Genomic DNA, 16,615 nt, shown 5'->3' with positions numbered 1-16,615 from the left:
TATTTCTAATTTATTTCCAGATTTCTTTGTCATTGATGTTAATCAGTTAATGTGGTTAGAGAGACTTGTTAGTTGTTAGAATTCATTGTCATTTTCAGAGAATGTAGTTGTTAGAATTGTCATTGTCATTTCTTTATCATATATGGCAGTGCATATGTTGTGAATGTAGTTTATATCATATGGCAGTTTATTTTGGTATTTGCAGTGTATACATTTCGAATTTAGTACTTAGGAAACTGATTTGGGCAGTTTATTTTGAATTTGATAGGCAGTTAACAGTTTATAACTTTATATGGCAGTTTTAGTTTATTTTGAATTTGATTGGCAGTTAACAATTTGATTGGTAGTTTGCTAAATTCTTATGTTTTATATGGCAGTGCATATGTTGTGAATGTAGTTTATATCATATGTTGTTTTGTTTTGGCACTTGGCAGTTAACAGTTTATATGGCAGTTTATTCAGTTTATAAATTCTTTCTATATGTTTTGTTTTGTAGTTTGCTAATTGCTACATTGTCATGGATTCTTCGCGCAATAGTAATAGAGTTGAGGAAGATGATATTGATATGAATGATGATATGGATGATGATGGCTTAGAGGATATTCCTATTGGCGAAGACGGGGAAGAGACAATACAAACTGGAAAAAGTGGAGCATCAAAGAAAAGGAAAGGAGGAAGTGCACGTTCAGATCATTGGAAAGCATTCACACTTTTATGGGTTGAAGAAGGTGATCCTCCGGAGAAGACGCGAAAGGGGAAGTGCAAGACATGTGGAGCTATAATTAGCGCCGATTCATACCGTAATGGGACGAATGGCCTAAAAAATCACACTATCTCATGCTCTAGAAAGCAAAAAAATGCAACAGGTGGTCAATCTCAATCTGTATTGCATTTCACACCTGCCGGCACGGATGGGACGAGCGCGTTGTCAGCTTGGAAATTCGACCAAAAGTTCGTTCGTCTCACTCTGGTTGAGATGATTATCCTTGATGAGCTCCCATTCATACATGTGGAAAAAGAGGGCTTCAAAAAATTCGTTGCTGCTGCTTGCCCAATGTTCCATATTCCATCAAGGCAGACGATTAGAGCTGATTGTGTGAAGCTCTTCTTGGAGCGGAAAGATCGATTGAAGACTTTCTTCACCAAAAAAGGCATGGGTAGGGTCTCATTGACCACAGATAGCTGGACTTCAGTAAACAACACAAATTTTATGTGTGTTACTGCCCACTTCATCAACAAGGATTGGATCTTACATAAGAGAATCATTACCTTTGTCAAGATTGTTAGTCACAAAGGAGTTGATATTGGTGAAGCTATTGTGACGGCAATGAAGGATTGGGGGTTGCAGAGATTGCTTTGTTGCACGTTAGACAATGCAACAGCAAACGATGGGGCAGTGAAACATGTGAAGCATTATCTCGATGGGATACGGTCTACAGTTCTCGATGGAAGTTACCTCCATATGCGTTGTGCAGCCCACATCCTCAATTTGGTGGTGAAGGATGGTTTACTTGAGATTGGTATCTCGGTTCACAGAGTTAGAGAAGCAGTGAAGTGGATCAAGGCCTCCCCAGCAAGAGCTTCAAAGTTTTATGACTATGCAAAGCTAGTCAAGATTGAGTCCAAGAAGCAATTATGTTTGGATGTCCCTACACGGTGGAACTCAACATATCTTATGTTGGAGTCAGCTGAGCCGTATGAGCAGGTATTCGAGGTGTTTGGGGTTTAAAGACTTAAAGTGATATTTGTCCTTTATTGCTGGAATTGATTCATCTGATCATATAACATTATTGCTGGAATTGTTGAGTTTTGGTGTTTTATTGTATTTACTAGTTTAGTTTAGTTTAGTATTCTGTTGGTGCATCAATGGCATTTAGTTTATATTGACTTGGACAGTTGGACCTAAATATGTGCAGGTGTTTTGTTCTATAGAATCTATGCATGTGTTTTGTTATCTAAATATCAAATGCATCTAGCTATGTGCTAATGTAATTAAGTCCTTTTTTGAGTTTGATTTGCAAGTAATTAGTGCAAGTTTCTAGTTTCCTCTATTATGATATTTGAAGTTATTCCATAATATAACTGCTTCTACTTGTGATTTGTATTATTATTATATGAGCAGGTATTCGAGGTATGTGGGAGTATGTTTTCATCATATACAGAGGACTTGAGGAACAAGAAATATGATAATGGGCAGCATATTGGAGCACCTGAAGCGGTGGATTGGGTGAACATCAGGAAGATCATAGAATACCTCAAGAAATTCTATGACCTCACTCTTCTTGCATCTGGTACTGCATATGCCACTTCACACCTCTTCTTTGTTGAGATGTGTGATATATTTGATCTTATTGCTGAGTTGGAGCTGAATGAGGATGTGGAGGTGTGTTTGATGGCTACAAACATGAGGAAGAAGATTGGAAAATATTGGTTGGAAGGAGTTGAATCAAATCCAAACATGAATCGACTTCTTTATATTGCTGCTGTGTTAGACCCTAGGCAAAAGTTGAAGCTTGTGGAGAAATGCTTCAAATCAGTGTATGGTTTGGAACGTGCAGCTGTTTTGGTGAGTGAGGTGACGAGCGCATTGAAGGAGTTATTTGAGTTTTATAAGGTATCTCATCATGTGGCGCCCACATCTCGACCACGAGTTAGTGCTTCTACATCGACATCAATAAGAGAAAGGAGATCAGAGCGTCGTAGTGCAATGAGCCTTGAGGCTTTGCAAGAGAGTGATCAAGATTGTGATGATCTTGATACAAACGAGCTCACTATCTACCTCACTGAGAAGCAATACAAAGTGGGTAAGAATGATGTCGACCAGTTTGATATTTTGATGTGGTGGTCGAGCAATACTGCACGTTATCCTATACTTGCTGAGATGGCCAGAGATATCTTAGCCATCCCCATATCTAGTGTTGCTTCGGAGTGTGCATTTAGTATGGGAGGACGTGTTCTATCACCGTATAGAAGCTCTTTGGCGCCGGAAATGGTTGAGGCCTTGATTTGTGCTGAGGATTGGTTAAGATCTACCAATATTGATAAAAAAGATGAAGAAGGCGTTCCAGAAGAAGAGCAACAGAAGGAGTTTGAAATGGGTAATTATATTTTATTCAAGTCTATTTGACATAAACATATTATTACGTTACATTGTTTGATTTTGTTTATCTTAATTTCAATTTCTTACAGTGCTCCATAGCTATACTCATGGTGATCTGAGGACGGCACAGAGTCAGACGGATCAAAGTGGAAGTCGTGCAACGGAGACGGATTAGTAGTTATGGCCCATGAACATCATTTTGTGATTGTGATGTATTTGACTTGACATTTGTTTATGTTAACTTTTAACAACGTACTTGGGTACTTTAGAAGTTCGTTTAATTTTAAATTTTAGACTTGGGAGCTGAGATTTGTGCTTGTTGATTTTTTATTTGTTGTTATATATTATTTGTTAACTACAGGGAATTAAAAACGCAAGAAATTGTATAGGGCAAAGGCTGAAAAATAGGGGTTACATTTTCAGAATTTTTTTTAAAAAAATAGGGTATTTTCGGGTATTTCGGGTAATTCGGGTACCCGATTACCCGAAATACCCGATTTACACGATTGACTTGAAAGAGGATGTTTTGACCGGGTAATTTCGGGTACCCGAATACCCGACTCGGGTACCCGAGTCGGGTATTCGGGTACCCGATTTCAAAATCGGGGTCGGGTTCGGGTAGTGATTTTAGGGTATTTTCGGGTTCGGGTACCCGATTTTTTCGGGTAGGGTACCCGAACCCGACCCGATTCCCAGCCCTAAAATTAGGTACGAGGAGGTCAAATAGTTTTTAGTACTAAGATCACAATATTACGCAATATAATTTTAGAAAATAACTCATATTTCCCATATAGATCCCTGATAGCCCCACCACATCTTAGGCCTTTAATTCCATTGATGGAAGTCTCTCTCTCGTATGTGATGTAGAACAAAAGACTTATTATATGACAATATTGTAGTGTTAAGCATTGTCAAATTTTAGAGTGAAAGTAGATTTTAAGTGTAGTACTAATAAAGTCATGAAGTATTTATGAAGATGATCAAGAGAAGAAACTTGATACAAGTATTAATTAGTTCTACAAGGAGACTTAACACAAATTTTAATAAAAAATAATTGAACGTATTGTGTGTGGCAAAAAAATCCAATTTAAAATATAGTGTTAATAATAATAATTAATTATATTGTATGTGGAGAAAAAGGCTCATCATGATAAATAATTAGAAGTATTAAGTATAAAAGCATCGATATTGGTTGAGTTAATTAGAAGTATTAAGTGAGTGATTGGCGGACATCGAATGAGCCACTACTAGATGCCCCGTTTTCTGATTCATCATTTCTCCAATTCAGAGCACCTTCTCCTTCAATCTCTACAATCATGATGTGCGTGATGAAATAATTTTGAAGAAGTCGTTGATGGGCAGCCTCACGATTGTGGCACACAAAGCTCCTCGTCGAAAGAGCACTTTCGGGTGCTTGATTCATGCCTAATTCTTGGACAATCTTTTGCGCTTTGACAATCATTTCTATTATTCTCTTCGACTCCCCATTGGATGAAGAAGAAGAGTAGAACAAAGTCATTTGACTAAATGGGTGGGCCTTTAGAATTAGAGTTTACTTGTAAACTATAAATAGCACATCTATTGGAAAACTTGAGGGAGAGACATTCATTCTAGCACTTACCTGTAAAAAGTTTCTTGAGTCATAGTGAAAAAAAACTCCGAAGAACTCCCGTGGATGTAGGTCTCGATGACCGAACCACGTAAATCCTCTTGTCATTTATCGTTCTACAATGAGGGTGAGGTTTCATGTTTCATCAGAAATGAAGAAGAAACGATGAAAAAAATGATATAGAAATAGTGTAGGGGAAAGAGAAATGGCTTGTTAACCTTTTATATATATTATTGTGATTTTTAAATTACACGCACTCACTGTTTTCTCCTCTTGGGCCCGATTCATATGCAAGTTTCAGAGCTTGAGCCAATCACCCTTGCATCGTCTGAGTCATCATTAAAGTTGATTCGAGTCGGCAGATGAGCCAGGTCGATAGAATATAAGAGATTAATTTTAATAAACATATTAAAATGACAAAAAAAAAAAAACCCAAATGAACGATTGAAATTCTTTTGTGCACTGATTCAATTATAATCGACCAATCCAGATAATATTTCAAGTAACCGAACGATACGATTATTCTGACTACCAATTGAATCTGGTTGGATTCCAAAGGTTCACACGTGCCGTACCTTCTCCTCCATTACTGAAAAGATCTCGCACGTGCCAGCCCCATCTCTTGCATTTCTTGTCTGACTGTTACTGCACTTCACTCTTTTCTCTGGTGGGCCTGCGGAAACCATCTCTATCTACCCACCACCATCATCATTATCTTCAATTTGACTCTCTTCCAAGTCTTTCTTTACACAAATCTTTAGGTAAACACTCATGCAACCAACCTTTCTTTAGAGATTTCCTTTTGATTTGGCACGCTTTGGGTGAAATGTGGCAATTTTTGTTATTTTTTTAGGCGTTAACGGAGGCCCATTTGTTGTTCACTTCATTTTTGTTCAGATTAGTGCCAAAGATTGCACCTTTTCGACTTTATCTCACTCTGAAAGAGATTTCAAGGCAAAAAGCACATCTTTTGTACTTACTGATCTGAGTATTATGTTCAACCTTTTATGTTCTTGTTTCTGTGCTAGTGCTTAATGATTAAGGTTATCTTTTAGGACATTCTAGAAGAGCCGGAAATGAAGAATTAGCTGTAACGCTGTGGATGATTGTTGCTGTAGATAGACAGAGACCATGTTTTTCTTGTTCTTGCTTGGTAATTGTTGATGATTTGGTGCCCATTAAATTCGAGTTGATTCCAAGTTGCTTGTTGGTTTTGCTTGTGATTGCGAGAGTTGTGGGCTTCCCTTATTTGTGTTGTGAATAATGAATCTTGACTAGTTTGAGTTTTTATTGAATGTAAGATCTTGTGTTATGAAACAGATGGATGATTCTGCGAAATCTGGTGCTAGATTAGAAGTTTCGGTTTCATTTGGTAGGTTTGAGAATGATGCACTCTCGTGGGAGAAATGGTCTTCTTTCTCCCCCAACAAGTATTTGGAGGAAGTTGGGAGCTTATCAACACCGGGATCCGTGGCCCAGAAAAAGGCGTATTTCGAAGCTCACTACAAGAAGATTGCAGCTAGAAAAGCTGAGGAGATGGAGCAGGACAGCTCGATTAGCCCTATCATCCCTAGTCCGAGCAAGGAAGATCATAGTGCAAATTCGTCTGAAAATGGGGCTGAATTCGATTTGTTCAGTGATGAGAGATTAGTTGAAGAAGTTGGAGTGGAAGCATGTGCCACTGCTTTGACAAATGTTGTGATTGCAGATGAGGAGAAAGATGATAGTGCTAGATCATCCAAAGAAGATGAGGAAGGATCTTGTATGAATGGTGTGGTTGCTTCAGAGGAGGAGACGGGTGCTTCTGTGGAATCGGGAAGCTCTGTAGTTCAGGAACCTAAGGATGAAGCCAACGCCGGTGTAGATAACACTCAAGTGAATGTCAGTAAAGATGCATTGTTGGTTGTGAAGGATTCTCAACTTATCTTGGAAAGACCTCGAGGAAGTAAAAACGTCTTGAAACAGTCGAGTGTGGTGAAAAAGGAAAATTCAAAATTGAATACGCGGAATGTAGCTCAAAAGGTAAAAAGTAGAACTTGTATGCTCCTTTCAGTTAGAGTAATTTTGGATACAGGTAGTTCATTTGGTTGTGTGATCCTGGTTTCCAGGTACCTCCGATGAACAAGGAGAAAAACTCGTCTATGACAAGAAAGAAAGTCGTTACACCTCCAGCCAAACCATTGCCAGCAACCACTCCAAGACACGTGAAGCCAACATCGATCCCCTCACCTATATCTGCCCCCCAATCCTTGAAAAAGAAGGTGAATAATTCAGCACCACCAAAAATGAAGAGTTCTCAGGTTGGACAAAGCAAGAAAGTAGCTCCTACCTCGTTGCACATGTCTCTTAGCTTGGGCCCTGCAGAGTCTCTGGCCGCTCTCCCTATGACTAGGAAGTCTTTGATAATGGAGAGCATGGGGGATAAGGATATTGTGAGGCGAGCTTTCAAGACTTTCCAGAATCGTACCACTAATGGATTCGCCACTGATGAAAAGCCAACTATAGTAAAGCATGTATGTTATTCAATATCAAACTCTTAATATAGGGGCAAGTTCTCATATTCTAAGAGCGTATAATGGCAGGCATCATCTACTGCTTGTGAACCAAAGACGTCCAGTTATCACACTCCTACGAAGGGCAATGAAGGGTAATGATAATTCTCATTTGCTTAAACATTTCTGCATATTTCTACAAATATATTTGTTTGCTTTTGCCTTATCTGGTTCAAAGCCTTAATATGAATTTGTAACTGGCTCATTGCTTTGTGTATAGGCTGAGAAAGGAACCTGAAAAGAGAACTAGTCAAAGGATCCAGTCAGGAACGAGATCAAATCCGCTGCCCACTGGGTTAGATTTTGCAATCTCCTCCTAATCAATGTCCATGACAACTTTGATTTCTAAATCCTTGTTGCTGCATTAGACGAATCTTATGCTAACTCGAGTCTCATTCATTGCTAATGTCACTCTGTCAACTATAATACCTCTTACACAGTTTTGCATTAATTGTAGGCTTGTAGCTTATTCTGATAGAAAAAAAAACTAATAGTATTCATTAACTGCAATATTCTCGACAATCAGAAATTGATTTACATGTAAGATCTGTTTCATCAATAGATACAACTTTTTCCAACTGAAAATGTTATGATAAGACTTATCTTTAAAGCTGTGGAACTTCCAACTATGCCTCACTGAGAGGAACAGTAAGAACTTGATATTTCTAATTACATGACTTAAAGCGCGAGTATTAATTTTGTTTTACTACCAGCTGCAATTAGTTAGCATAAGAATGCAGTTGATGCAATCAAACAATAGCACATTAGTTAATGCTAGCATAAAAGTTTGCATAAATATTGATCCATTTCAGTATGCAGCAACACTAGGGTTCTTTTTTTTCCTTTTCCTTTCCTTTTCTCTTGTCTTTTTCTTTCTTTCTTTTGTACCCAATCCTTTCTTTTATTAACTCATGTTTTGACATGATTAATATTACAATTATCTTGTTCTTCATACTGACAGTCTTGACTTGAAAGAAAAATGAAAAGATCATTTTGTAGTCCATTGCTCTCAATAGAGTATATACTGTTGATGAAATCTTTTACAGTTAGTTTTTATCATAAACATTATTCGTTTTCTTTTTCTACAATTAATTACAGATTGCGTAAAAACACTGCACTGGATAAGAAAAGTCCCACAACTCCCTCACCGGTTACAGGCTTGAGAAGCGATGATAAAGCTGAGAAGCGGAAAGAGGTACGCCCAACAATCAAACCATTTCTTTTCTCAGCTTCTCCATGCAAATCCGGTGTCTCATGATTATATTTCTTATAACTAAACAAACTGCTTAAGCAGTTTCTAAAGAAGCTCGGGGCAAAATCAATTGCTAGAGAGGCAGAAAAAGCTCAGCATGCTGCAAAAGCAAAGGTACGAATGATTTGCATGAAACATTCAAAAACAGTGGACCTTTCTCAGTCTCTTGGTACTCTTTCTGTTTCAACTGCTTCAATAGATCGAATTTCTTCTGTAAAACGATTTTTCAGGTGGGTGTTGAAAATGAGATGCGTCAAAGACCTATAACAAACCGTTGAAGATTGTTGCTTCAAGATTTCCACGCCGAGAGTGACTACATCTCGACTGGAGACCAACAATTTATGGCGAAAGCTGTTACAGTCGAGCTCATGACAAGAACTGGCTACTTAACCTCCTCCACGGCCTTGCTACTCAGCAGCATATTTTTCGTGGTAGGTAAAGGGAAGAAGACATAGCCCAGGGGGAGATTAAGAGAGCTTAGAATATTGGTTTCACTTACCGCATAGAGAGAAATTCTTAAGTGTCCTCGAAAAATCATGTGTATAAAAGGTTAAGTTCGATTTAAGGAGCAGTAGCAGATAGTTTTTATCTTATACGATAGCAAACTAGTGGCTTTAAAAACTTGATCATGACTAAAAACTTCGATGCCTATGTGATTGAATTGAACTCGTCGTTGTTAAGAAGAGGCTGTGTGTTTTTAAATATAATCTGCAAATTTTAGGAGGAATATACAGAAACTATTTGAAGCATTATGAGATAGTTTGGTGCAGTTTGAGGGTCATTATCATATTTATGATGTGAAGATTGATTTCCCGTAGCTGCTACACACGTTTCATGTATCTCTAACGTCACTATAAATATGGTGGGAAAATAAATGATTTCATTCTTGATTACATCAATCAATGTTGACATTCCGAATATTATATTATAATTTAAATTCATGTAGTTGTAATTGCATCTTAAGATTCAACATGAAATATAGTCCTTTGTTAGTGGCACCAACCTTTTTTTTTTCTTTTTCTTGCATCAGTTTTTAATTCACACTGTCCTTTTATTTTTGGACTATATTACCTACAATTTATGAACTTCACATTAATAAATCGTTGAAGTTGAATAATTATAATAAATTTTACAACATATAGTAATTAATATTAAAAAAATTGAAAAGCTATTATCGTCATGGTTAATATAAAATTGAAGATAAATTTTTAATTAATATAGTGAGAAAGATAAAATCACAGTATAAATTTTTAACGTATACTATTTAACAAATTAATATAATGTTGTACTCCCTCCGTCCCGCTATTCAAGTCCCATTTTCCTTTTTGGGTTGTCCCACCGATAATGTCCCGTTTCCTAAAAAGGAAATAATAAGGGGATGCTTAACATTAAATGAGATCACTAATTGTTCAACTAATAAACCCTTAATTAATTCATTTCCCCTCTATTCTCTATCTCTCTCTCTATCTCTCTTTCTCTCTCTTTCTCTCGTCTCTCTCTCTGCGCCTGAGTCTCCACCGCCGTCGTCTGCTCGTCGCCGGAGGAAGCCTTCTCCTCCACCTTCACCGCCCTAGCCGTCTTCTCCTCCACTTGCCTTTCCCCTGCTCGTCGTCGGAGGAAGCTTTTCTCCGCCCTCACCGCAGCGCCTCGCCGCCTGTCACTTCTCTCATCGGTGACCGCAGCGCCTCGCCGCTCGTTTTCCGGCGACCAGGGCTCTGCCCTTCTCTTTCTCTCTCTCTATTTCTCTCTCTCTCTGCGCCTCGACCATCGGCGACCAGAGGCTCGAGGCGATCTGTCGTGATTCGCATCAGAAGCCCGCTCCAACTGCGTCTATCTACCGTCCACCCCTCTGAATGAAACCTTACCAGCGGCGGCGGCTTGAGTGAGAAGATGATCCAGATCTGTTCCTGAAATTTTCACTCTCTGTTCATGAAATTTTTTATTGCAGATTTTTGTGGTGATTTATTTGATTTGTTTGAGTTCGATTGGTTCGAAATCTGTAGATTGGAATTGTTGATTGCAGATTTTTGTGGTGATTTACCGGCGGTGGTGCGGTGGTGATTTACCGGCGGTGGTGCAGGCGGTGGTGCGGTGGTGGTGCAGGCGGTGGTTAATGGTTAATTAAACTAACATTAAGTTTTTTGAAGACACAATTTGACTCTTAATTTTAGTCTCCTTAATCTCCGTGCCGAAAAGAAACGAGACTTGAATAGCGGGACGGATGGAGTAGTATATTTGAGATTTAATTTTTCTTCTTTTAATAGAAAAATGTATAAATTTATATTTTTATGTAAATCTAAAAATTGATATATTCATGTAGAATTTTTTATAAAATTACAAATTAATACTTCATCCATCCCATTAAAAGTGGTATGTATTTCATTTTGGATTGTTCCACTATAAGTGATTTGTTTCTATAAATGAAAAAAATTTAACCATTAAAAAAATGTAGGTCCTACCACTTTTAACTAAAATATACTTTCTCTTTAATTTTTGTGTCAAAAAGTTTTGAGCACTTATAGTGGGACGGATGAAGTTTTTTTTTTTTTTTTTTAATAGTATGTAGTAGTATAATATATCTATATTTTATTGAAAACCTTATCAAATTAAATAGATTTAGTGTAATATCTAATGAATTAATAATAGTATATTCTTACAAATACAAAATATTTCATTTATAAATTACTCTTAAAATAAAATACTCTCTCCATCCTCCATATTTAAGCATACATTTCTCTTTCGGTACGTCCCTTAAATTTATACACAGTCTATTTTTGGACACTACCCACACATAATGTTTATAATTTTATTCTTTTAACGTACACTATTTATGCACGATCTACTTAACAATATCTTTAATGTAAGACTATTTATGCACGATCTTATGTCAGAAATTAATACCTATGCATATTTATGAGGAATAGAAGGAGTATCTAACAGGGCAAGACATTTTTAATATTATATTATACTCCCTCCGTCCACGAAAGAACTTCCTATCTTTCCTTTTTGGGACGTCCACAAAAGAACTTCCTACCTATTTTTGGACTATACCCCACCACTTATAATCCTCTTACTTTTCACTTTTCACAACTCTCAATATTAATTATAACACATTTTCACCACTCCCAATATACTTAACTACCTTTTATCCACTTTCAATACACTCAACAATATTTTTTCTTAAAATCCGTGCCACTCCCTCCTAGGAAGTTCTTTTATGGACGGAGGGAGTATATTAGATAATACTAATTCACACTATCTTTAATTTACCATCAATGCAAAGTTGAAAATTTAGGTGTGTACATTATACATGCATTCAATTCATTACAGCTGTTTGTAATGTAAGGTTTGTATACTACTGCATCTAACTCCCCAACAAACATTAATGTATTGATTTTTATTTTTTATTTTTTAAAAAGTAACATTAGATGTATAGATAACACATAAATTTATGGTATTTTGTCATTTTGGACAACTTAAATTTTACTACGATATTGTTCGTTTGAAATGGGTAATTGGTTAAATATATCTCAAATTATCAATATTTATTTAATTATCGATTTTGATCGCTTAACACCCAATCTATAAGAAACTATGCGAATTTATTCTTTTGAATAAAAGTAATGTTGTATTTTAAATAAAAGTAGCACTTCTTATGCTTAAAAATGACAATTATAAAAGCGAGAGTTCTTATGTATAAAAGTGACATGTCCGGTAAATAAAAATGACAATTTCTATGAATAAAAATAACAGTGTTTCAAATTAAATTAACAATTTTCATAATTAGAAGTGATAGTTGTTCTTAATAAAAGCGACCATTTTGATGAATAAAAATATCAATCTATACTTAATAAATTAAATGGGTGCCTGTCTTAATTTTAATTTGAAATAAAGAAATTCGATCCGTCTTTACATATATAACCCTCTGCACGTCTAATCCGGGGCTTGTATATATATATATATATGCCTTTCTAACAAAACAAAATGCTAAATGATGAGATTAATGACGAACCACAATGAATAATATCGGACCATTTAATTTCTCTTCTGTGCAAACTAATGATAACGATTGAATAAGAATGTTACATTTGCAAAAATCAAATAACAGAAGCAATTCTTTGTTTCTTGTCTGTACACAACTCCTGGGGATTCGAATTCGCATCATACCTCCGACTCACTGTCGTCGGAATCAGTGTCGCCGCCGCTCTTGGAGTTGTCGGACATGAAGTTGGCCGGCAGTTTGGGGAATCTAAAGACCCTGGGAGATCCCGGCGACGACGATCCCGCAAGTGAGGAGGTCGCGGGCGCCGACGATTTCCTCTTTTGCACATTCCTCGCAATCTCTATACACACCTCATCAACCATCCCCAAGAAATCCCTAACGATGACGAACAGCTGGAACGGATTCGCCCCTTTATCTCCAGCCTGATAGTAATCCGTCGTCTTCTTCACCAGCTCCATCGCCCTCGCTTCCTCCTCTCTCACCACTCTCATCTCCAACTCCGCCGTATCCACAAACCCATTCATTTCGCGCGCAAACCCTCCTCCGCCGCATTGCTGCACCACGTTCCTTGTTTTGCTCACCTGCGCGGCTAATGCGGAGATGGATTTCGCAAGAGCGTCGTAGTCCAACGTCGCCGCCTTCTTCACGTTCGAAAACTCGGCGCTGAGGCCGCCGATGACGGGCAAACCCAGCATCATGTAGTCTCTCTCTCTCTCGTCTTTGGAAACAGCGGCGTCGCCACCGCCGCCGTTGCTGCTGAGACTACGGTTCCTGTTGAGCACGCAGCGCTTCCCCTCGGCGCGGACGACTTCCTGCACGACGAACTGAAGCAGCGTGGTCTTCCCATCGGAGCTCTTGACGTCGGAGAGTTTCCTGAGAGCCGTGAGATTGAAAGCTTGCGCATTTCCTCTGGACGTCCCCGCATTTAACCGGTTGCCGGCTTTGAGCACTGCTTCTAGAAGCTTCAAGAAGAGTCCGCGAGTTCGCAATTCCTTGCAGGCTGCTTCCAGCGCCTTGAACGATTCCTTGATGTTGGACACCTCGGAGTCGTAGTTTGATCGGAAGAGCATGGCGTTGAACCTGCTGAAGGCGGTGGGGACGGATTTGAGGAGGTGGAAGAGGAAGGACTCCGCGTCCGCGAGCCTCGTGGGATCGCCGTGGAAGGCGGCGATTTCGGAGGCCTCTTCTTCAGTTGGCGCGATTCTGGTGAGTTTCTCAATTGTATCGCCGCTTAGGCCTCGGCCTTGGATTAGAGCGTCGATGATTTCCTTGCGGGAGAGGGAGAGGGATTTGAGCACGATGGCCGTGTTCTGTGATTTTCGAGTGTCGAGGATGAATATCTGCGACGGCGGCCCGGATTTGTTGCTTAGTGGACTTGCTGATTGGGTGTCGCCGCCGCGAGGGGATTTTCTGTTCACGGCCACCGACCCGAAGAGGGCTTCCATTAGGTCTCCGTCAAACCTGCATTATTACGGCGGTGTGAATTACGCATTCAAAACAAAAAATATAAATGGTTTGAGTGATGATGCTTAGTACTTGAATGAGCCCTTGTCGATTTTGTCCCACACCATGGAATGCTCCACGTTTGGATTCACCTTATCCCAGTGCAACGGCTTCAGTTTCACCTTCTCACTCGCAGAGCTTTCTCCGCTTGAAGACGAACGCTTATTAGGCGGAGGTGGCTTCATTGCTGCTGCTGGTGGCGGCGGTGGAGCAGGACCTTTGTTTGATGGAATAGGCGGTGGCGGAGGTGGTGTTGGTGCCTTCGTTTTCTCATTAGGTATTGCCGCAACCACCGCCGCTGCTGGTGCTACAGCTGCAGAGACTCGCGAGGGCTGCAGCCACGGCGCTCCTGGCGGCGGAGGAAGCGGCGGCGGCGTAAGTTTAACTGATGAAGCTTGCTTCTCAACCTTAAGAGCAACACCGTTTGAAAATGAAGGTGCTTTGTCAATGACGTCAACATCTTTTTCTGCTGCCCAAATCAGACTCTGAGAAGTGGAAGATTGGCCTCTAAGCAGAGGAACTTCTTGCACCGGCGGTTTGCTCTTCCGCTCTCTCTCTCTCTCACTCACAATTCTCTTCTCCTCTTCTTGCTGCTCCTCTCTCAAGCTCTTGAAATTCTGTTTCTTGTAACCACTCTGGTTTTCTCCCTCCTGCAAATTCCTCCAATATAGCACATCCAAACCATTCTCGTCAACAATCAGCCCCTTCACATTACCGCCGTATCGCGTAAAGCTGCTCTGCGGCGCCACACCATTGCTCCTCCCATTTGCACCACCAGCGGCGGCAGCGGACGGAGGACTTTCCTCCCTCTTCCGCCGCGAATTATACCTCAAGAGCAGAAATAGAAGAAGCCCTGACAACACCACGGTGCTCGCAGCCGTCACGCCTATTGCCCTCCCCACCGCCGCCTTCGTCGACGACCTACGCGGCGGCACAACTGCTGGGCCGGTTGGTGGAGGGAGGGAGCTAGGCGGGCCCGGAGTCGCCGGCGGCTGAACGATCGACGGAAGAGGCGGTGGAGAAAATGGATAGAAGGTCTCGATGTTCTGTTGAGATGAAGATTCTGGAATATGAGAGATGATGAGGAAGATGAAGAAGCAAAGAAACGTTGCTGCAGCCATGATCAAAGGTTGTAAGAAATCGGAGAGTTGAATGGCGTTGTGTTTTGATCATTGCTTGATGATCCTTGTGTTTTTCTTTTCTTTTAGTTTTGTTTGGTTTGGTTGCTGAAAGTGTCAAACGAGAGCAGGTGGTGGTTGATTTGGTACAGAGGCCTTCCTCGCTGCAATGACCGAAATACCCTTCCGTTCGATTTTTTAATCTTTCGTGACGGCCGACCGAGTAAACTAATTAGGGTTAATTTATTGTTAATTCTGTGAATGGGTAGCCGTGGAAAGCTTCGCGATCAAAAGTAAACTACTTGATTACGGTAATTTAATGTAATTTGTGGGAATCGGTGGCGGTGGAAACCTTCGCGATTTCATCTTAACCAAGTTTCGGTGTTGAATTGGTAGCATTAGTGCAATCTTACCACAAATTGTGTGTGTGTGTGTTTTTCTTTTTAATTTAATAAACGTGGGATAATAAAATTAAAGGTGGGGGATTAAGAAAGTGATAACGATGTCTTGCACGTAACAATACGAGAAAGTCAGAAGGAAGACTTCATCAAAACAGACAATCTTTTTTCGTCAGATTTTAGGTCATAAGCCATTGGAAAAAGTCAGTTTTTGGTCTTTATATTATGAAATAGTAGTATTAATTTTATTTTGCATCGTTGTTTTTGTCATGAAATGGAAGATGCTAGGAAATTATTTTCTTCACAATTAGTGGACAATCAAGATTAAGTCATTAAGTTGGTTTTAGATGGGATTAAGAGATTATGATTTTTTTTGTCTTGTATCGTAATTAGAATGAAGTTGAAAATGTTGGAAAAATTCCCATGCAGATTGGGGTGGTTCACCTAAATACTTTAGTAGTTCTTAGAATATAAAATTGAAAGAAATTTTACAAAATGACTATTCTTTTTTAGTAAAGTATTTTGAATCTTTTTATACTAGTTTTTTCTTTTTTTGCCTAAATAACAAGTCAAATTTGACATTTCTTCCCTTTCTGCTTTATTTCACCCCATCTATTTATATCTCTTTTTTCTTTCTAGTAAGAGGAGAAAATTTGCAACCACTGATAGTCATAGGTGTGTTTTGGCAAACATCTTCCGCTTAAAAATAGTATATTTTGGGTGATATATTTGAAACAAATAGTATTTGAGTATTTAAGGATGAAATGATCATATAAGTCCTAAAGTGCTCGATCGACTTATTAAAGTTTGTGACGAATTAATCTTTTATCTAACTACATTGTATTTAAGGAGTATATATAATCATATAAGTTGTCTTCGATTCATTAAAGTTAGCGACGAATTAATCTTTTATCTATCTAAACCATCACTCGAAAATATTACATACATTCTTTTGTTGTTACTAGTAGAGATGACGTGCATTCGTACGTAAAAAAAATAAAAATAATAATAAATAGTACTCCCTTCGTCCCACGAATCTTGACACGTTTTCCTTTTTGGGTCGTCCCACGAATCTTGACA

At 39.0% G+C, this 16,615-nt stretch overlaps 2 protein-coding genes across 12 annotated transcripts; one reads left to right on the top strand and one right to left on the bottom strand.

Annotated features, from left to right (window-relative positions):
* The first annotated feature begins 5,235 nt into the window (after nt 1–5,235).
* Nucleotides 5,236–9,196, top strand: LOC130993717 (protein WVD2-like 7). 11 transcript variants are annotated; one of them, XM_057918751.1, is made up of 10 exons: nt 5,241–5,470; nt 5,563–5,681; nt 5,765–5,862; nt 6,030–6,731; nt 6,818–7,222; nt 7,292–7,356; nt 7,482–7,556; nt 8,360–8,456; nt 8,556–8,627; nt 8,744–9,196. In XM_057918751.1, exons 3-10 carry the CDS (start codon nt 5,812–5,814, stop codon nt 8,789–8,791), a joined length of 1,515 nt encoding a protein of 504 aa, XP_057774734.1. In that variant the 5' UTR covers nt 5,241–5,470; nt 5,563–5,681; nt 5,765–5,811; the 3' UTR covers nt 8,792–9,196. The 11 variants fall into 11 exon arrangements, with proteins under 11 accessions (XP_057774735.1, XP_057774730.1, XP_057774734.1 ...); XM_057918749.1 differs by having other exon boundaries at nt 5,313–5,470; nt 5,563–5,663; XM_057918745.1 differs by having other exon boundaries at nt 5,306–5,470; nt 5,563–5,663; nt 8,556–9,196.
* Nucleotides 9,197–12,530: 3,334 nt separating this feature from the next.
* LOC130993716 (formin-like protein 8) lies at nt 12,531–15,550 on the bottom strand. Its single transcript, XM_057918742.1, has 2 exons — nt 14,053–15,550; nt 12,531–13,977 (listed from the first exon to the last, which is right to left on the bottom strand). The coding sequence occupies exons 1-2, from the start codon at nt 15,138–15,140 to the stop codon at nt 12,675–12,677; spliced, it is 2,391 nt and encodes a 796-aa protein (XP_057774725.1). The 5' UTR covers nt 15,141–15,550; the 3' UTR covers nt 12,531–12,674.
* Between the last annotated feature and the right edge of the window lie 1,065 nt (nt 15,551–16,615).

This window comes from Salvia miltiorrhiza, chromosome 7, assembly GCF_028751815.1.
Source record: "Salvia miltiorrhiza cultivar Shanhuang (shh) chromosome 7, IMPLAD_Smil_shh, whole genome shotgun sequence".
NCBI classification, from domain to species: Eukaryota; Viridiplantae; Streptophyta; class Magnoliopsida; order Lamiales; family Lamiaceae; genus Salvia; species Salvia miltiorrhiza.
Note: the sequence above shows the minus strand (reverse complement) of the source record. Positions and strands in the feature narration are given on the sequence as shown.

Excerpts from the sequence above, each read along its gene's own strand:
- LOC130993717 (XM_057918744.1), top strand. The coding sequence starts at position 5,812 with ATGATTGTTGCTGTAGATAGACAGAGACCATGTTTTTCTTGTTCTTGC. Across the intron at positions 7,223-7,291 it reads AGCCAACTATAGTAAAGCAT|GCATCATCTACTGCTTGTGA; the intron begins GTATGTTATTCA and ends GTATAATGGCAG. Across the intron at positions 7,357-7,481 it reads CCTACGAAGGGCAATGAAGG|GCTGAGAAAGGAACCTGAAA; the intron begins GTAATGATAATT and ends CTTTGTGTATAG.
- LOC130993716 (XM_057918742.1), bottom strand. The coding sequence starts at position 15,140 with ATGGCTGCAGCAACGTTTCTTTGCTTCTTCATCTTCCTCATCATCTCT. Across the intron at positions 13,978-14,052 it reads ATCGACAAGGGCTCATTCAA|GTTTGACGGAGACCTAATGG; the intron begins GTACTAAGCATC and ends GTAATAATGCAG.